Raw genomic sequence first — 21,167 nt, forward strand, 5'->3', positions numbered from 1 at the left:
CCCGGTGATGTCGGACGAAGGGGAGGACGCGCCCGTGGCGGCGGTAGCGGCCGGCTTCGGGCTGCCCGAGGAGCTGGCGGCCGTGCTGCCGGCCGACCCGTTCGAGCAGCTGGACGTGGCGCGCAAGATCACCTCCATCGCGCTCGCGTCCCGCGTCGGCCGCCTCGAGGCGGAGGCCGCGGGGCTCCGCGCGCAGCTCGCCCGGCGCGACGACGCCGCCGAGGACCTCCGCGAGCGCGTCGAGCAGCTCGAGTCCGCGCTCGCGCTCGCCACCGACCGCCTCAGCCGCGCCGAGGACGACAAGGTAATTACAGTTTGTCCGCGGCGGACCGCCGTGCTATTGAAAATGAAGTCGCCGGTGGCTTGTTGAGCTCGGCTTTCGCTGACAAGTGTCAAGTGGTTCCAGGCCATCCAGGCTCACTTCTCAGGCTCTCAGCCGGTGACTTCTTGGCTGTTTGATCAGTGCTCCAGTGCGAATTAACAAAATGATGTTTCTCTGTCTTTTGGTTGCAGGAGACGCTGCTGAAAGAGAAGGCGACGCTGTCAAACACCGTCAACAAGCTCAACAGAGATGTCGCCAAGGTAACAGGACATACTGTTGCACTGCATTTTTTGAATCGAAATTCGAGAGATGCGTGTCTTCTATATCAATGGCACAATCTTAAATTTATCGACATATCAGTTATAGGTAATATTCTTGACTTGTTGAGGTCACCTATGCGGAATGGTGTAGTCGTTACTCATGGCCTGGATTGCAAATTGTATTTTTTTTTCTACCGAAAAAGGGTGGATTGCAAATTATATGCAAGTAAATCAACTTATTAGTATGAAAATGCTACAAGTTCTCTCCTGCTGTAGCCTGTACAGAGGTTTGCTCTTTATGATTTCCGAGCCTAAAGATTGCGTGCTTTGCTTTCTGTTTGCTCCTCCTGCTTGGTTACGCAGTTGGAAGTTTTCAAGAAGACGCTTATGCAGTCACTTCAGGAAGATGATGACAAACCCGTAAGTTGCCTGCATTTATATGTTATAATAATAATGGTTTAGTTCCTGCAAGAGCCCAGCAATGACTCTGGAATTCTTCTCCTGTTTTTTCTTACAATTCAGCTGCACAGCAAGTAATTTTTCTGTTATAATACTTTCCTGTAGAACATTCCCAAGGCTAAGCTCACCGAAACATCGAATTTCTCCCCTGCGCCATCTGTCGGAGGTACTGCAGAATTTTCATGGTTATTGTCCTAGTTGTACTGCACGAGGTCATATTTAGGCCACAAGAATTAACTTGACTTGTGGATTTTATCAGATGATGATTCAGCATTTCCAACTTCTAATTCATCACAGTTGTTTGAAACTGCAAGTTCTGCTTCAGAGGAAAGTAGCCATGCTGAGCCAGACGGTACACTCACTAGTCACTTCTCAGTTGGTTCACACTATTGAATGTGAACTTTTTCTCACTAATATTCAACAGATAACATCCTTTTACACTCACAGTGCCTAGGCCACCTCGCTCGCATGTATATATGCCATCGTACAACAGTACACCAAAGCTTACTCCTCCAGGCTCACCTCCAAGGGGTTATGCACCACTTTCACCACCAAGGAGACATTCAATCTCGATTGCGTCAATGAACAGGCTCGATGACAGGTCTTCGGTCTTTTCCAGTAGCCATAGCACAATGACATCTCCATTTGACACACCAAGTCCAACAGGTTAGCTTTGGTAGCTTGGGTAGTTAGATTATGTTATCTGTCAAATACTTGCTTCCTTTATGTGAAAAAATATGAACACCTGGGTCTGTATTAATCTCTAGAGTTTATAATAAATGAATACAGCTGTGATTCTTAAGGACATAACGCTGGTTCATAAATTATCAGTTATTTATTCTGCTTAATTATTTGTGCATTTGTTTCAGGACGAACACGAGTTGATGGGAAAGAGTTCTTTCGCCAAGTCAGGTATATATATGTGTGTAAATGAGCTCGACTCTAGAACACACAGTATTTCAATCTGTATTAGGCAGGAAGTGGATATACCATTTGTTATGTTTACCTTCCCTTTCTAATATACTTGTAAATCCTTGTTGGGTCTCCGCTTTTATGTACAAGCTTTTGAATGCTTTTCTTTTCGGAGTACGTAAAATGTTCATGGCTATTCACTACTAGTACGGGTGAATACCTCTACTGCCCTCTTGACCTATACTTAACAACCATGCAGAAACCGCTTGTCTTATGAGCAGTTCAGCGCATTCCTAGCCAATGTGAAGGAACTGAATGCACACAAGCAGACCAGAGAGGTATACTGTTTCTCTGCTATGTATCAAGTATTATCATGTCCTTAAGATATTTTTCTGGTGCTCACTAAAGCTTTTGTGACTTCTGCAGGATACACTAAGAAAAGCTGATGCGATCTTTGGACCTGAAAACAGTGACTTGTACACCATCTTTGAGAGTCTAATTACTCGCACGCATCATTAGAGTTCTACAATCTGAATCTTTTCCCATGGTTAACTGTGAGCCAGCTTTTCCTGTCATTTGTGATTAATATATATGTTATTTATTGTATTTAATATCTGTAGAAGTCACCTGCTATCATTGCAGATTTCGGATATATAGTTTTTAAAAATCCTTGTTGCAGTCAATGTAAAGTCATGGATTGTAAGGTAGACCCTTTACATATTAATACGAATGCAAAACTTTGCAATTTAGAGGCAATGCTTCTTCCCCTCTTAAATTTATGATGTTGCTTATAAAAGCAGACAACTCACAACTTGAATTCAGAAGCAAAACAAGAAATTTCTCTCTAGTGCCAGAATCAATGGAGCCCACCTATTTTTTATTTTATTTTGTTAAGACGATTATAAATATTCTGTGCTCCAGGTGGAGCTTTTGGTAGTATTCTTTATTCCTTTTTAGCAGTACTACTATAAGAATTTGGTATGTTTAGGCTCTGAATTATCTGGCGGCCTGCTCCAAATTGCCTTTTGTTCTTCGAAGTTCGCAACAATGGCGGATTGCTTCTTGTTTGCTAAAGAATTTGCCAATCGATTGTAATATATATCACCATCAAAATCACTTAACGCATGCACCAGATTTGAACTCTGATTGCTGATCACAATCTGCCCATCTGCGCTTCTCGTTGTGTTGGCAACGACGCTTATTCGCTTGGGCATTACTGTGGATTTCAGGTCAGATCCTTGAACCATGTAAACCGCACCAAGAACTTCTCCCAAAAATATATCCTGAAAACATGAAAATTTGTAGATATTATTAAATATGAAATGAAACTAATTTTGAAAAGTTACACGGAGCATCAAGTATGTGCGCAGGGAAACAGGGTGATTTGCAGTCAGTTACCACATGATGATAGAGCTTCTCTCTGCTCTGAAGTTCCTTCAATAATGAGAATAACTCTTGGGCAAACTTTGATTCAGGAGTTTGCTGGGTTTGCTTCAAGGCTTCCAGGACAGACCCAAATGATGCAACTTTTCGTTGCGCGGTAAGGGGAATGAGTGTGATATTCAGGTTGGATTCCAGGACAGTTTTTGCAGCCAGTGGATCAAGAAACATATTGAACTCTGCATATCTGTTTGTTGGAACAGTGAACACATTCCCCTTCTCATGGCCTTCATGTCTGATGAGCCCTCCAACAACATAAACTCTCTGTACATAGTGAAAATGTGTTTAGTAGGATCAGTGTTGCGCAGACATCAGTTCAAAACTAGAGGTCTGGAGATAGGGAACATACTGACCTCTATGACAGAGCTTGCATCCCTATCAGAGAGTGAAATGTTGGCCAAATTTGTGAGAGGCCCACTGGTAAGAAGAGTGATCTTGTCACCTGGATCAAGTTGCTTCCTGACACACTGCCACACTTCAAAAGCCGATGGCTGCCGATGTTCCGGATCATCTGAGCTTTCAGGGGTGTACCTGTGTCAATATTCCGTGCCATTGTCACATTTTTGTTCAAATGAAGTGAAAGAGGATTTTTTTTTTGTTTACCTTCTAGGGCTTATTGGCAATAACCGAGCCAGTCCATACAATGTATCAGAGTCGATAAATCCACCACTGCCCAAGGGAATAGCATAGGCATTGTTGCAACCAAGGGTTGGGTTGCCCAATGCAGTGGTATTGCCAAGGCCAACTGGAATGTCGTCGCGGCCCATCATATGTAGAATGTCATAAACGACATCGATGGTTGCGATGTTCGCCCAGCCGTTGCCGTTGACCAAAACCCCCTAGAATATGATAATAAAGTAGTCTTTATTAGAAACTTTTGCTGTTGCATAATGTCCCTTCAACAGATTTTCAATTAAGGTAATATTTTGCCTCACCTTTACATCTATAACTTCTCTTGGCGTCTTCAGGAGATATATAAGGGAAATAAAATCTCCAGGGCTCATGTCCATGTCAAAAATAACTGGCTTTCCCCTGCTCACGTTCATGAAATCTGGCTTATAAAGGACTTCTCTGTAAAATGGGAACTGTGTACTGATGTTAAAGCGACCAGATTGCCTAGGGAGATTTAGGACCTGATGAAGGAAAGAGTTCAGTTAGGGGGCAGAAGTTAAAATTCATGCATATAATTTCTCATACACAGAGTGTGAAGATTAATTAGTTAATGGTCAATGCAAAAAATTGTATGATACTCTCTTTTGAAGTGTCTATACATGTTCAAACTGTTAATTTAATTTAAATGCTGCAATCTTTTAGATACTACTCCTAACATAGCTTGCAAAAACGTCTTATATTGTGAGACGGAGAAAGTATACGCCAAGTGCATGCCATTGTCAATCATGCATATATACTTCTTATATAGTGCTCACCTCTTGGAAGCTCTTGAAAAATTCCCTATCAAGCGTGCTACTGTTATCCGTGTTTGGCTTTGCGCTCGTGGCAACTCGAACCCGGACTCCTTCTGAACCAGCCACTTCCTTGGTGTACCCGTCCTATACAGAAGGAGAAATGCAAGTTAATGTCTGGTTTTTTGTTTTGCCTTTGAGACTTTTTGGATGCTTGTAAACTTTGCACTAATTGATTGAGGGTTGTGTGCATCGATCGATAGGCCAAGGGTTCAACCCTCCTTTTGAAAGGAAAACCAAGTTAATGATACCTACTCGTACCTGGCATCTTCCTGTGTTGCTTCCCGGCACCAGGCAGAAGCCATCTCTGATCCCAGTCTGGACATGGCCACTGTGAACTCCACCCTCCTTCAGACCAAACTTAGGTGTCGCGCTGCCGTCGAAAAACGGGTTCGAGCCGTCGCGCGCGCCGTACGGTTTGTTGGAAGTGATCACCGTGATGTTCATATACTCTAGCTCAGCAAAGTCATTTCCGCCATTGACCTCGTCATTGCCCATGCTAGAGATCGCCACACCGACAGTAAAGGAATCCCACAGGTAAAACCCCTACAGTAACAACTGATGAATTGAGATATTTGTGTAGCTAGGATGGACAAAATGGAAGAGTTTGAATTGAATTGAGAGCTTGCCGTGCTGCCATGGAGGCCGGGCCCGGGCCTTCTGCGTCTCCTCAGGACCTGGTCCAGCGACTGGAAGCAGTAGCGCGCCTCGGGCGTGGTCTGCCACCGCCGGCCGAACTCGGCGAAGAATTCCACGGTGACCGGGATGGTGTTGGTGGCGTCGAGTGGGACGAGCGTGACGGGGACGCCGGAGTGGAGCACCACGTAGGCGGCGAATGGGTCGCAGAACATGTTGAACTCCGCGAACGGGTTGGTGTCGTCGGCGGTGAAGAGGTTCCCCGGCACCCGCACGCCGCCGCCGGAGACGTAGACGCGCTCGACGTTGCGCCTCAGGTGCGGGTGCGCCATGAGGAGGACCGCGGCGTTGGTCAGGGCCCCTAAGAGGAGCAGCGTGGTGGGGCCGGCCGACACCGTGTCCACCATCACCTGCTGCGCCGTGGGCTGCCGGAGCGGCTCGTAGTGCTGGGGTCCCCGCGGGAGGAAGCCCCTCCGGACGCCGGAGTTGGTGTCGGTGTCCAGGCGCCCGTCGTGGCTTCCCGGGGGGATGGCCTGTCGGTACCGGCAGCCGCCCGCCGTTGACATGCCCTGCCGTGGACGTACGTACGTATTTTTACATGTTGGTAAATCTTGGCCGGTTGTCGATCAGTGTATCTCTCATGTTGTTAGTACCTGGTCTATCATGGGGAGGTAGCCGCCGACGTCCGGGTGTATCTCGCCGGCGTCCGATATGCCTCCGTCGCCGCCGACGCCGACGGCAATGTCGTCGCGGCCCATCATGTAGAGGATATCGTAGAGCTGGTTGACGCCGTGGCCAGCGTCGATCCATGCGTTGGCGTTGATGGTAATGGCCTACAACAGACAGTGTAGGTTCACATCACAACTTACTAGAGCGAACACGACCGAACCGACAGGGTCAGCAGAGCATTCCATTTCCAGCATGCATGTGAGCGCGGCGACGACGAGTGGCATGGCACCAAATTACCTTGACGTCAAACTTGGACCGGTCCTGCTTGAGGATGTAGAGCAGAGCGAAGAGGTCCTCGGTGTCCATGTCCGTGTCCACCAGGATCCTCCTCGGCACCGGCGCCCCCGCCGCGGCAACGGCGACTACGGCAAAGAGAGACACCAGAGCCACGGCCGCCGTCCATGACCGTGAACTCTTCCTCCTCGCCTGCTCCATGGGAAGGAGGCGGTGCTTCGAACTGCCAGTTGGTGCCTAACTCGAGCTCGAGCTATGCCTTTCTGCTGCATGATGGTGTGTACGCCTCTTATGGGAGATGGCTCGGCCCCTCCTCCCCGTAGGCATTAATGGTAGCTTGTTGATCGGCTACAGTTGTGCACATGCGGGTGCGCGATCGATTGTTACACAAATGCAAAGGTAGGCACGTTTCTTTCTTGGGCTACGATCGATCGGTTTCTGATGGTACGGATGGCACGAGGAGCACAGTTTCATCACGACAGGGAAGGATTCGTGTCCGTCTATCGTATGGCCATGCGGGACTTGATCGTACTTTTTTCGGACTTCCGTGGTGGCCAGTGTCTACTCCACCCCTGTCGTTGGAGAGGCCGAAAATGACTCGACCGATCAGGCAAATTAGGCGGGTTGAGAAAAACCGGGACCTTTCTGGCGTCCGGGCACGTTTAGGCAGACGGCCGGTAGTGACCTGTCATAAAAAATGTGATATATCTCAAACCGGCCTATTAGACTGATCGGTATCCTTCATATCAAATCTAAATTTAAGTCGGATAGACGGAGGTCCGGACTCGTCCGTCACGCGAGTTCTGACAGGTAGGACCCACCACAATCCACCAATTTCACTCTGATCTTCCCGGACGAACCATTTGCCTCTCATGTATTCTTACTCGTCCGTCCAAGCCCTCCACTAGCTCCGCCGCTGTCCCGACCCCTCAACGTCGTCACCACCACCACCACCACAAACTTCCTCCCCGTCTGTCTCGCCACTTCGGACGCCACCGCGGTACGTTCGGATATTCTCGTACTGCACCTTGCTCTTTATGTGTTCGACAAACACCTAACTGGCTAGAGGATGTCAGTTCTCAAGAGTAACATGTCAAGTTTAGCTTTGATCAAATTCTTCAATGATGCTCAATCATTTAGCAGTTTTAGGCTTCAAGTTTTTCCTCACGATTCTCTCAATCTCATCGGAAGGATGATTGGTCAGATAATCACTTGTCAAATCTCTCACAGAGCAGCCAACCAACTAAGGTTGAAGCAGGGGCTGATATGACCGTTGGAGGGGCACTTACAATGTCAACACAACATATGACTAACGGTTGGATTTCAAAGCAGCTCTCTCAAGACTATCTTGAGAGGAAGACATTTAACCTCGGTGTCACAAAGACACACTTCGACACTAAAGCTAAAGGTCACGCCACAAAGGAGACCTTGAAATCTAGTGCCAATCTAATTTTCACTTTGACCCTCCTTAATAGTATGGTTTGCCCTATTTACTCAATAGAAGAAAATGAAACTACTAAACAAAATTCTACATTGTAGCTTCTATATTCCTCGCAAGGGCAGTCCACTGTCTTCATTGTATCACACAAATTTTAGGGGTCATACTCTTCAGTTAAACCATATCCTCAAGGACTTTACACATGTGTGTACTGACAAACACATCAGTCCTTTAACTGTTTTACCATTGAATCATCCAAAACTCTGGGGGAGGGGGGCACTAGATGCACTTACGAGTATACACTAAGAAAGTCCGATGCAATCTTTGACCATGGAAACAACGACTTGTAGACCATCTTTGAGAGTCCAATTACCCCCGTCATCATTAGAGTCCTGAGAGTCTGATTTTTTTACCTCGACTAAATGTAAGCCAGGTGTGAGCAAGCTTTTATTGGCATTTGTAATTAACATTTGGTATTTATTGCATTAAAATACGTCATTTCACGCTTTGGTCTTAGTAGCTTTCCGCCAAATTGTGTACCAAAGTGGTCTAAACAGCCTTCCGCCAAATACATGTGTTAATCATTCTAGTCTTGCGCCACACCCTACACGGACAGCGAGGAGAGCGGTACGTGGTGGATTTTGGTTCGTTATGTGAATGTCCGGACTCCCTCAAAACCCCCCTTGTTTGGTTCCGGTTTGCGGGAAAACGGACGTCCAGACCACTATGTGAACCGATGGGATACCGCGTCCGGACAACGCCGTCCGGACGGATGCGGGCGATTTGAGGGTCAGCTTTGGAGATGCCCTAAAGTCATGGATTTTCTATAAGCTACAACTTGAATTTTAAAGGAAAAGAATCAATCGAACCCAGATGAATCTAATACATCAGTGCTCTTTCATAAAAGTGTAACTCTATTAAATCTTCCTTTTACTTTGACGCTAAGATGACTAAATATTCTGTTCTCCATGTGGACTTTTTGGTATCTAATCTTTAATTCATCTTAAGCTATACCACTATAAGAATTTGTTATGTCCAGGCCCTGAATTATTTGGTGGCCTGCTCCAAATTGCCTTTTGTTCTTCAAAGCTCGCAACGTTGGCAGACTGTTTCTTGTTCGTTAAAGAATTTGCCAATCGATTGTAATATATTTCAACATTGAAATCACTTAACACCTGCACCAGCTTTGTACTCTGCTTACTGATCACAATCTGCCCATCTGTGTTTTTCATTGTGTCGGCAAGGACGCTTATTTGCTTCAGCTTTACTGTGGATTTCAAGTCAGATCCTTGAACCATGTAAACCGCACCAAGAACTTCTCCCAAAAATATATCCTGAAAACACGTTCCAGATTATTCTTAAATATGAAATAAAATTATATTTGCAAAAAAAATAATTTAAAATTTTACACCGAGTATCAAGTAAGTGCGCGGGAAAACAGGGTGTTTTGCAGTCTGTTACCACATGGTGATACAGCTTCTCTTTGCTCTGAAGTTCCTTCAATAATGCGAATAACTGTCGGACAAACTTTGACTCAGGAGTTTGCTGGGTTTGCTCCAAAGCTTCCAGGACAGACTCAAATGAAGCAGCTTTTCGTTGCGCGGGAAGGGGAATGAGTGTGATATTCAGATTGGATTCCAGGACTGTTTTTGCAGCCAGAGGATCAAGAAACATGTTGAACTCTGCGTATCTGTTCGATGGAACAGTGAACACATTCCCCTTCTCATGCCCTCCATCTTTGATGAGCCCTCCAACAACATAAATTCTCTGCACATGGAGAAAATGTGTTGAGCAAGGTCAGTGTTGACAGATATTGGGTGAAAATTATAGAGGTCTGGAGATAGGGAGCATACTGACCTCTATAACAGAGCTTGCATCCCTGTCAGAGAGTGAAATGTTGGCCAAATTGGTGAGAGGTCCACTGGTAAGAAGAGTGATCTTGTCACCTGGACAAAGTTGCCTCCTGACAGACTGCCACACTTCAAAAGCCAGTGGCTGCCGATGTTCCGGATCATCTGTACTTTCAGGAGTGTATCTGATCATGCGATCGGAAACCGTGTAAATATTTTGCGCCATTGCACTTCTATTCAAATGAAGTGAATCCAGAACTTTTTCTTTACCTTCTAGGACTTCTTGGCAATAACCGAGCCAGTCCATATAATGTATCGGAGTCGATAAATCCACCACTGCCCAACGGAATAGCATACACATTGTTGCAACCAAGGGTTGGATTGCCCATTGCAGTAGTATTGCCAAGGCCAACTGGAATGTCGTCGCGGCCCATCATATGTAGAATGTCATAAACGATATCGATGCTTGCGATATTTGCCCATCCATTGCCATTGACCAAAACTCCCTATAATTAGTCAGTAAAGAAGCTTTTATTAGTAACTTGGCTGTTTAACAGTACAGCATAAAGTTCATTCAACAGATTTTCAATCAAGGTATATCTTCCCTCACCTTTACATCTATAACTTCTCTTGGTGCCTTCAAGAGATATATAAGGGAAACAAAATCTCCAGGGCTCATGTCCATGTCAAAAATAACTGGCTTTCCCCTGCTCACGTTTATGAAATCTGGCTTATAAAGAACTTCCCTGTAATATGGGAACTGTGTACTGATGTTAAACCGACCAGCTTGTTTAGCGAGATTTAGGACCTGATGAAGGAAAGAGTTCAGTTAGGGGACATCAATTTAGGACCTGAAGAAAAGAGTTCAGTTAGTGGACAGCAATTTGGACCTGACGAAAAGAGTTCAGTTAGGGGGCAGCAATTTAAGAAATTTGTGATTTCTCGTAGACAGAGTGAAATTTAAAGTGTCGATGCATGTTCAAACTGTTCTATTTAATTTAAATGCTGCACCCTTTTAGATACTAAATTAGCACGCAAACTCCACTCCAATTGCTAATCATGCATATATACTGCTTAGTGCTTACCTCTAGGAAGTTCTTGGAAAATTCCCTATCAAACGCGCTATTGTAAACCGTGTTTGGCTTCGCGCTCGTGGCAACATGAACGCGGACTCCTTCTGAACCAGTCACTTCCTTGGTGTATCCATCCTATAAGGAGAAATGCAAGTTACTGTGAATTTATACTACTCTTACATGGGGTTATGATTTTTGGGATGAAGTGACGCATAGAGATATCTTACCTGGCATCTTCCTGCATTGCTTCCTGGCACCAAGCAGAAACTATCTCTGATCCCAGTCTGGACATGGCCGCTGTGAACACCACCCACCTTCAGACCAAACTTAGGCGTCGCGCGGCCGTCGAAAAACGGGTTCGAGCCGTCGTGCACGCCGTACGGTTTGTTGGAGGTGATCACCGTGATGTTCATGTACTCTAGCTCAGCAAAGTCATTTGCGCCATTGGCGTCGCCATTGCGCATGCTAGAGAAAGCCACACCGGCGGCAAAGGAATCCCACATGTAATAGCCCTGCAGTTACAAGAAAAGAAAATTATTTTCATAACTGACGAATTAATCGTTCTTTTTAATGACAAGGATGTAAAAAATGGAAGAGTTTGAATTGAATTGAGAGCTTGCCGTGCTGCCATGGAGGCCGGGCGCCGGCCTTCTGTGTCTCCTCAGGACCTGGTCCAGCGACTGGAAGCAGTAGCGCGCCTCGGGCGTGGTCTGCCACCGCCGGCCGAACTCGGCGAAGTACTCCTCGGTGACCGGGATGGTGTTGGTGGCGTCGAGAGGGACGAGCGTGACGGGGACGCCGGAGTGGAGCACCTGGTAGGCGGCGAAGGGGTCGCCGAACACGTTGAACTCCGCGAACGGGTTGGCGCCGTAGGCGGTGAAGAGGTTCCCCGTCACCCTTACGCCGCCGCCGAGGACGTAGACGCGCTCGACGTTGCGCCTCAGGTGCGGGTGCGCCATGAGGAGGAGCGCGGCGTTGGTGTGGGTCCCAAAGAGGAGCAGCGTGGTAGGGCCCGCCGACACCGTGTCCACCATCACCTGCTGCGCCGTGGGCTGCCGGAGCGGCGCGTACCCCCGGGGGCCCTGCGGGAGGAAGCCCCTCCGGAGGCCGCCGTTGGTGTCGGTGTCGAGGCGCCCGCCACGGCGTCCCGGCGGGATGGCCTGCCGGTACCGGCAGCCGCCCACCGTCGACATGCCCTGCCGTACGTAATCTTTTTAGCAAGTTTGTAGATTAATGGTAATTCGTGGCTAGGCTGGCCACCGATTCATCGATCAGTACCTGGTCTATAAGGGGGAGGTAGCCGCCGACGTCGGGGTGTATCTCGCCAGCCTCCGATATGCCTCCGTCGCCGCCGACGCCGACGGCAATGTCGTCGCGGCCCATCATGTAGAGGATGTCGTAGAGCTGGTCGACGCCGTGCCCGGCGTCGATCCATGCGTTGGCGCTGATGGTAATGGCCTACGCACAGTGTACGTACGTTCACATCACAACTTACTAGAGTAATGCACTACTAGTAGAGTCTAGAGAGGGAGAGAGAAAGAGAAAATCCGACGCAGTCAAAGGCCAAGATGCGCCATCGTTGTCCTATCTAAATTGCTTCCTCTTTTCCTCTCCAAAGATTGAATGGCTTCCTCTTTTTGTCTCTAAGAAGAGAGTAAACCGCTTCTCCTTTTACAAACCTATAATTAACTAATCAGCAATGTCGACAATGCAAACAATCATTCGAGCCGGCGCACGCGCGCATGCAGACGATGGAGAGATCCAGCGGCCGTTTTCCTCCAAAAGGAAACGTATATGCACGAGCGAACACGACCCGGCCGATGCGATCAGCAGAACATTCTGATTCGCAAATACAAAATTTTAAAAAATCACCAGGAAAGATGATCGGAGATCGATTACTGGGAGGCGATTACGAGTGCCACGACACAGAGCATGCAGCGCGAGAGCGAGACGGAGGAGGACCAAATTACCTTGACGTCGAATTGGGAGCGGTCCTGCTTGAGGATGTAGAGCAGCGCGAAGAGGTCGTCGGTGTCCATGTCCGTGTCCACCAGGATCCTCCTCGGCGCCGGCGCCCCCGCCGCAGCCACGCCGGCGACGGCAAAGAGGGACACCAGAGCGATGGCCGCCGCCCATGACGGTGAACTCGTCCTCCTCGCCTTCTCCATGAGGAGAAGGCGGTACTACGACTACTACTGACTAGGGGGGCGGTTGCCAGTTGGTGCCTAGCTCTCTAGCTATGCCTTTCTGCATGATGGGTGCGCCTCTTATGGGAGAGAAGATGGTTCGATCGCGTCCTTCTCCGTGGGCATTAATGGGAGGGGATTGGAAACAGTTGTGTAGGGGGTACGATTATTAATCACACAATTTTTTTGGAAAGATAAAGATAAGCACGTTTCTTGGACCGTCGACCGATCCATCCATCGACGGCTCGGATCGAAAGCTCAACCCTATTTTGTTTACGACACCATCGTTTCAGATGTGAGGAACTAGGGGCACCTCAGGGGTTATCTACGTATATATGGTCATGGACACGTTCGAACGTATGCGCGGACACATCTCTTCTTGTCTTAAACTTCCTACTAGTACTTTTTTAAGGGCATCCATCTCATTTGTAAATGTTCAACATCACGTAGTAATCTCATCCATTCGACCGCATCTATTCAATGGTCTACATCTCTACGAGTGTTTAGCACTAAACGCGTTTAGCCTCCTCCATTAATTAATAATATGCCTAATATCAATGTCAGCATTAGCCAAGTAATTATATCCTACCTAATATTAACATGCAATTTATATCCTGCTTATATTAATACAAAATATCTCTAAAAATATTAATATGGAATACAATTAATATATTGTCTGATATTAACGTGCATTGCACATACACAATTACTGGTTTTAACAACGTACTTCTGATAATAGTATTTGGAAAGACCTCCTCGGATGTGGCATTGACTGTTGCAACTTGTGAGTCAATGCATTGTAAGTAGAAGAGGGCATCGTGGTGGTGCGTCATGGCGACCGCCTCGTTGCCTTTCGTATCTGTTGCGTGGACTTCAGCCTCCAAGGCGGCCTTGACGTGGGCGACGTACCGGGGGACAACGGGGATGCGTTCATACTGACGCTAGATACGACATCAACAAGGGCATCGGCCATGACCTCCTCGGAGTTGCAGCGGGTGGCAGCCTAGCATTCAACAATGACGGGGACAACAACGATCCGGTGACGAGGAGCGAATTCCTCCTCCTTGGTGACCTGACGGGTGGCGCGTACCTCGCTATTGGCTCGGGAGGTGTGATGGGGCGAAGCACTCTTCTTCCTCCTTGGCTCAGGTGACACACTCCTCGCAAGTGAGCGCACCACTAGGGGCGGCGCTCTATGGCATGGCGGATCAGCGCGGAGACGGGCTACCCTCTCCTTCTTGGTACCGGTGGCAAGCAACTCCTTCTTGGCAGCCGAAGGGAAACATGGCCAAAAAGAGAGAAGGTGGCGACATGACAAAGGTGAGGTTGGTGAAGTGTGGTGAACAAAGGGACGACCGGGGACAACTTCCGGTTTTAGCGGAGGGCTCCAACAGGAAATCAGGCTAGAAGGGGAGATGTTCGCGGGTAAAAGAAATGGGTGCGCCGTGGGGGTGGGGTTTTGGGTCTGGCTCGCGTGTCCAGCCCGACAGCCCAGACATGTCCGAACAACCACATTTCTTCCTCACGTATAGGTTTGATTTGGGCATCCGCATATATTCTGGACATTTGGACCAGGTTTGGAAAGCTCATCGCGCGACCTTTTTGTGTCCACACATGTGCAAACGAACATACGGGGAAAGTGGGCTATGTCCTATGAAAATCAACTAGTATTCAGGTTTTTTTTTGAACAAGTATCTAGGTCTAAGCTTTTTTTCAAGGAAAAACTTTCAATCTATTTATCAAACATCATGGCAGTGCAAAAAGCATCAAAATTAACAAAAAAAAACACATCCAGTGTCAATAGGCCACCTAGCGTGGACTAAAATCACTGGAGTGAGTCGTCATCGCCCACACTCACCAGCGTAGGGCAATCCTTGTTGTAGTAGACAGTCGGAAAGTCATCGTGCCAAGACCCCAAAGGACCAACACACCAGAGCAACAACCGCCGCCGATGGAGAGAAGCGTAGATCGAAAAGATCCAACCTATAAACTTATGAATGCAGATGAAGGAAGACCAGATCCACCCAGATCCGCCAAAGACAAACACCGATAAAATCTTGTAAGATCCGCCGGAGACAACCCTCCACACGCCCTCCAACGATGCGAGATGCACCGCTGGAACGGAATATTGCGAGAAGACCTTTATCCTCTCTTCAAAGAGCCGTCGCCGCCTCACCTTTTTGAGCAGGACACAAACCCTAAGCGGATTAAAAAACACATAAAAACAAAGTAGCATCCCTCCGACAGGTAAGGGCCGTGATCAACCATGCCGGGCCTAAGACCACAGGAGACGAGCCAGCTGGAGGCGTGAAAGTCATAGATGCCTAAAGTCACTTGTGGGAAAAGTTTGGTCAACTGGAAGCAAGTTTGCTCGCCTGAAAGATATGGAGGATCGGGAGACCAAGAACATTGAATGTTTCACTCGGGCCTTGCAGCTACGTTGGGAGTGGTTCCGTTGGGATGAAGGGGACGGGCCATGGAAGGGATCTGCAACACCGTGTGATGATACAGATAGGCAGTTTGTTCTCCAGCTGCACCAACATTCAGTGGGAGATGGGAGCATTGCAAGGTTTTGGAAAGACCGATGGTTGGATGGTGAGGCACCCAATACAGTGGCTCCTAAATTGTTCCAATTGGCAAGATTCAAGAAAGTTAGAGTTAAGGTGGGGTTGCATAATGGAAGGTTGGATTCAAGGGCTCCAAAGAATGGACAATGAGGAGCAGTTGACTCAATTTGTGAGATTATGCGAAGGGGTGCAAATGATCAATTTGTCGACGGAGAAGGACACCATCGTTTGGAATCTTACTGCCAATGGGGCCTACACCACACGCTCAGCTTACGAGGCTCGGTTTCTGGCAAAGACTGAATAACCGAGATTGGCAAGGGTGTGGTGATGTAAGATGGAAGGAAAAGTGAGGTTTTACATATGGATTTTACTGTAAAATAGGAACTGAAAGGCCGATCGATTGCGGGCAAGAGGATGGCCTCACAATGATTTATGCAAAGTCTGTGACCAAGAGCTTGAAACCTTTCACTCCTTGCTCTTCAGCACGTACTCACACGAGGGACTCTCAAATCTCTATTTCAGGCTATAAACTTTCGATCCTTTCACCTGTTTACCGAAGTGATTGATGGCAGGGCCAGATAAAAAAGTAAAAGGTCTCACGAAGAAAATAATCCTATCTGACCACTATACATTGCGAGCATCATGAAATAGAATAATCGTGAATTCCGCGTAATTGGCCAAGCTAGTAAAGTAGCTAAAGTAGTGATAAATCTGGTCAATAAAATAGATCATAATGAAAATCCATCGATACTCAATCTCCAGTGGAAATCGAAGACATCTATCCATTTATAATCGCCGTTGAATTGGATTAAGGGTGTTGGAAATATGCCCTAGAGGCAATAATAAATGGTTATTATTATATTTCTGTGTTCATGATAATAGTCTTTTATTCATGCTATAATTGTATTGTCCGGAAATCGTAATACATGTGTGAATACATAGACCACAACCTGTCCCTAGTAAGCCTCTAGTTGACTAGCTCGTTGATCAACAGATAGTCATGGTTTCCTGACTATGGACATAGGATGTCATTGATAACGGGATCACATCATTAGGAGAATGATGTGATGGACAAGACCCAACTTAAGCATAGCATAAAAGATCGTGTAGTTTCGTTTGCTAGAGCTTTTCCAATGTCAAGTATCTTTTCCTTAGACCATGAGATCGTGCAACTCCCGGATACCGTAGGAGTGCTTTGGGTGTGCCAAACGTCACAACGTAACTGGGTGACTATAAAGGTGCATTACGGGTATCTCCGAAAGTGTCTGTTGGGTTGGCACGGATCGAGACTGGGATTTGTCACTCCGTGTAAACGGAGAGGGATCTCTGGGCCCACTCGGTAATGCATCATCATAATGAGCTCAATGTGACTAAGGCGTTAGTCACGGGATCATGCATTGCGGTACGAGTAAAGAGACTTGCCGGTAACGAGATTGAACAAGGTATTGGGATACCGACGATCGAATCTCGGGCAAGTAACATACCGATTGACAAAGGGAATTGCATACGGATTGATTGAATCCTCGACACCGTGGTTCACCCGATGATATCATCGTGGAACATGTGGGAGCCAACATGGGTATCCAGATCCCGCTGTTGGTTATTGACCGGAGAGGCGTCTTGGTCATGTCTGCATGTCTCCCGAACCCGTAGGGTCTACACACTTAAGGTCCGGTGACGCTAGGGTTGTAGAGATATATGTATGCGGAAACCCGAAAGTTGTTCGGAGTCCCGGATGAGATCCCGGACGTCACGAGAGGTTCCGGAATGGTCCGGAGGTGAAGAATTATATATAGGAAGTCCAGTTTTGGCCACCGGGAAAGTTTCGGGGGTTATCGGTATTGTACCGGGACCACCGGAAGGGTCCCGGGGGTCCACCGGGTGGGGCCACCTGTCCCGGAGGGCCCCGTGGGCTGAAAGTGGAGGGGAACCAGCCCCTAATGGGCTGGGGCGCCACTTTGGGCCTCCCCCCATGCGCCTAGGGTTGGGAACCCTAGGGGGGGAGTTTCCCCTTGCCTTGGGGGGCAAGGCAACCCCTTCCCCCTTGGCCGCCGCCCCCCCTTGGAGATCCCATCTCCAAGGGCTGCGCACCCCCCCTTGGGGGCCTATATAAAGGGGGGGAGGGAGGGCAGCACACTACAGCCTTTGGCGCCTCCCTCCTCCCCTGCAACACCTCTCTCTCGCGCGCAGAAGCTCGGCGAAGCCTTGCCGGAGAGCCGCTACATCCACCACCACGCCGTCGTGCTGTTGGATCTCCATCAACCTCTCCTCCCCCCTTGCTGGATCAAGAAAGGAGGAGACGTCGCTGCACCGTACGTGTGTTGAACGCGGAGGTGCCGTCCGTTCGGCACTCGGTCATCGGTGATTTGGATCACGGCGAGTACGACTCCGTCATCCACGTTCATTGGAACGCTTCCGCTCGTGATCTACAAGGGTATGTAGATCCACTCCTTTCCCCTCGTTGCTAGTAGACTCCATAGATGCATCTTGGTGAGCGTAGGAAAATTTTAAATTATGCTACGATTCCCAACAGTGGCATCATGAGCCAGGCCTATGCGTAGTTACTATGCACGAGTAGAACACAAAGAAGTTGTGGGCGTTGATGTTGCCAATTCTTCTTGCCGCTACTAGTCGTTTCTTGTTTCGGCGGCATTGTAGGATGAAGCGGCCCGGACCAACCTTACACGTACGCTTACGTGAGACAGGTTCCACCGACTGACATGCACTAGTTGCATAAGGTGGCTAGCGGGTGTCTGTCTCTCCTACTTTAGTCGGAACGGATTCGATGAAAAGGGTCCTTATGAAGGGTAAATAGAAATTGGCAAATCACGTTGTGGTCATACGTAGGTAAGAAAACGTTCTTGCTAGAAACCTACAAACCACGTAAAAACTTGCAACAACAATTAGAGGACGTCTAACTTGTTTTTGCAGCAAGTGCTATGTGATGTGATATGGCTAGAAGATGTGATGAATGATATATGTGATGTATGAGATTGATCATATTCTTGTAATAGGAATCACGACTTGCATGTCGATGAGTATGACAACCGGCAGGAGCCATAGGAGTTGTCTTTATTATTTTGCATGACCTGCGTGTCATTGAATAACGCCATGTAATTTACTTTACTTTGTTGCTAAACGCGTTAGCCATACAAGTAGAAGTAATCATTGGCGTGACGACTTCATGAAGACACAATGATGGAGATCATGATGATGGAGATCATGGTGTCATGCCGGTGACGAAGATGATCATGGTGCCCCGAAGATGGAGATCAAAGGAGCATGATGATATTGGCCATATCATGTCACTATTTGATTGCATGTGATGTTTATCATGTTTTTGCATCTTATTTGCTTAGAACGACGGTAGTAAGTAAGATGATCCCTTATAATAATTTCAAGAAAGTGTTCACCCTAACTGTGCACCGTTGCGAAGGTTCGTTGTTTCGAAGCACCACGTGATGATCGGGTGTGATAGATTCTAACGTTCGAATACAACGGGTGTTGACGAGCCTAGCATGTACAGACATGGCCTCGGAACACACGCAATACACTTAGGTTGACTTGACGAGCCTAGCATGTACAGACATGGCCTCGGAACACGGAGGACCGAAATGTTGGAAATATGCCCTAGAGGCAATAATAAATGGTTATTATTATATTTCTGTGTTCATGATAATAGTCTTTTATTCATGCTATAATTGTATTGTCCGGAAATCGTAATACATGTGTGAATACATAGACCACAACCTGTCCCTAGTAAGCCTCTAGTTGACTAGCTCGTTGATCAACAGATAGTCATGGTTTCCTGACTATGGACATAGGATGTCATTGATAACGGGATCACATCATTAGGAGAATGATGTGATGGACAAGACCCAATCCTAAGCATAGCATAAAAGATCGTGTAGTTTCGTTTGCTAGAGCTTTTCCAATGTCAAGTATCTTTTCCTTGGACCATGAGATCGTGCAACTCCCGGATACCGTAGGAGTGCTTTGGGTGTGCCAAACGTCACAACGTAACTGGGTGACTATAAAGGTGCATTACGGGTATCTCCGAAAGTGTCTGTTGGGTTGGCACGGATCGAGACTGGGATTTGTCACTCCGTGTAAACGGAGAGGTATCTCTGGGCCCACTCGGTAATGCATCATCATAATGAGCTCAATGTGACTAAGGCGTTAGTCACGGGATCATGCATTGCGGTACGAGTAAAGAGACTTGCCGGTAACGAGATTGAACAAGGGATTGGGATACCGACGATCGAATCTCGGGCAAGTAACATACCGATTGACAAAGGGAATTGCATACGGATTGATTGAATCCTCGACACCGTGGTTCACCCGATGATATCATCGTGGAACATGTGGGAGCCAACATGGGTATCCAGATCCCGCTGTTGGTTATTGACCGGAGAGGCGTCTCGGTCATGTCTGCATGTCTCCCGAACCCGTAGGGTCTACACACTTAAGGTCCGGTGACGCTAGGGTTGTAGAGATATATGTATGCGGAAACCCGAAAGTTGTTCGGAGTCCCGGATGAGATCCTGGACGTCACGAGAGGTTCCGGAATGGTCCGGAGGTGAAGAATTATATATAGGAAGTCCAGTTTTGGCCACCGGGAAAGTTTCGGGGGTTATCGGTATTGTACCGGGACCACCGGAAGGGTCCCGGGGGTCCACCGGGTGGGGCCACCTGTCCCGGAGGGCCCCGTGGGCTGAAAGTGGAGGGGAACCAGCCCATAATGGGCTGGGGCGCCACTTTGGGCCTCCCCCCCATGCGCCTAGGGTTGGGAACCCTAAGGGGGGGAGTTCCCCCTTGCCTTGGGGGGCAAGGCAACCCCTTCCCCCCTTGGCCGCCGCCCCCCCTTGGAGATCCCATCTCCAAGGGCTGCGCACCCCCCTTGGGGGCCTATATAAAGGGGGGGGGAGGGAGGGCAGCAGACTACAGCCTTTGGCGCCTCCCTCCTCCCCTGCAACACCTCTCTCTCTCGCGCAGAAGCTCGGTGAAGCCCTGCCGGAGAGCCGCTACATCCACCACCACACCGTCGTGCTGTTGGATCTCCATCAACCTCTCCTCCCCCCTTGCTGGATCAAGAAAGGAGGAGACGTCGCTGCACCGTACGTGTGTTGAACGCGGAGGTGCCGTCCGTTCGGCACTCGGTCATCGGTGATTTGGATCACGGCGAGTACGACTCCGTCATCCACGTTCATTGGAACGCTTCCGCTCGCAATCTACAAGGGTACGTAGATCCACTCCTTTCCCCTCGTTGCTAGTAGACTCCATAGATGCATCTTGGTGAGCGTAGGAAAATTTTAAATTATGCTACGATTCCCAACAGTGGCATCATGAGCCAGGCCTATGCGTAGTTACTATGCACGAGTAGAACACAAAGAAGTTGTGGGCGTTGATGTTGCCAATTCTTCTTGCCGCTACTAGTCGTTTCTTGTTTCGGCGGCATTGTAGGATGAAGCGGCCCGGACCGACCTTACACGTACGCTTACGTGAGACAGGTTCCACCGACTGACATGCACTAGTTGCATAAGGTGGCTAGCGGGTGTCTGTCTCTCCTACTTTAGTCGGAACGGATTCGATGAAAAG

At 48.1% G+C, this 21,167-nt stretch overlaps 3 protein-coding genes across 3 annotated transcripts; 1 reads left to right on the top strand and 2 right to left on the bottom strand.

Moving 5' to 3' along the window:
- Positions 1 to 2,702, top strand: LOC123181981 (uncharacterized protein At4g15545; the record flags this gene model as incomplete). The annotated part of the gene is given in 9 exon segments (XM_044594404.1): positions 1 to 304; positions 514 to 582; positions 946 to 1,002; positions 1,147 to 1,207; positions 1,301 to 1,393; positions 1,489 to 1,707; positions 1,911 to 1,953; positions 2,213 to 2,291; positions 2,380 to 2,702. Coding segments are annotated over 9 exon segments (1,011 nt in total). The 3' UTR covers positions 2,473 to 2,702.
- LOC123181980 (uncharacterized) lies at positions 2,682 to 6,748 on the bottom strand. Its single transcript, XM_044594403.1, has 10 exons — positions 6,459 to 6,748; positions 6,146 to 6,325; positions 5,486 to 6,061; positions 5,118 to 5,402; positions 4,821 to 4,943; positions 4,329 to 4,526; positions 3,997 to 4,232; positions 3,747 to 3,924; positions 3,352 to 3,657; positions 2,682 to 3,236 (listed from the first exon to the last, which is right to left on the bottom strand). Exons 1-10 carry the CDS (start codon positions 6,654 to 6,656, stop codon positions 2,919 to 2,921), a joined length of 2,598 nt encoding a protein of 865 aa, XP_044450338.1. The 5' UTR covers positions 6,657 to 6,748; the 3' UTR covers positions 2,682 to 2,918.
- Positions 6,749 to 8,688: 1,940 nt separating this feature from the next.
- On the bottom strand, positions 8,689 to 13,112 carry LOC123181983 (uncharacterized). The gene is made up of 10 exons (XM_044594405.1): positions 12,787 to 13,112; positions 12,095 to 12,274; positions 11,437 to 12,012; positions 11,044 to 11,328; positions 10,829 to 10,951; positions 10,354 to 10,551; positions 10,014 to 10,249; positions 9,751 to 9,928; positions 9,355 to 9,660; positions 8,689 to 9,227 (listed from the first exon to the last, which is right to left on the bottom strand). Exons 1-10 carry the CDS (start codon positions 12,982 to 12,984, stop codon positions 8,910 to 8,912), a joined length of 2,598 nt encoding a protein of 865 aa, XP_044450340.1. The 5' UTR covers positions 12,985 to 13,112; the 3' UTR covers positions 8,689 to 8,909.
- Positions 13,113 to 21,167: the final 8,055 nt, after the last annotated feature.

This window comes from Triticum aestivum, chromosome 1D (assembly GCF_018294505.1).
Source record: "Triticum aestivum cultivar Chinese Spring chromosome 1D, IWGSC CS RefSeq v2.1, whole genome shotgun sequence".
Classification (NCBI taxonomy): domain Eukaryota; kingdom Viridiplantae; phylum Streptophyta; class Magnoliopsida; order Poales; family Poaceae; genus Triticum; species Triticum aestivum.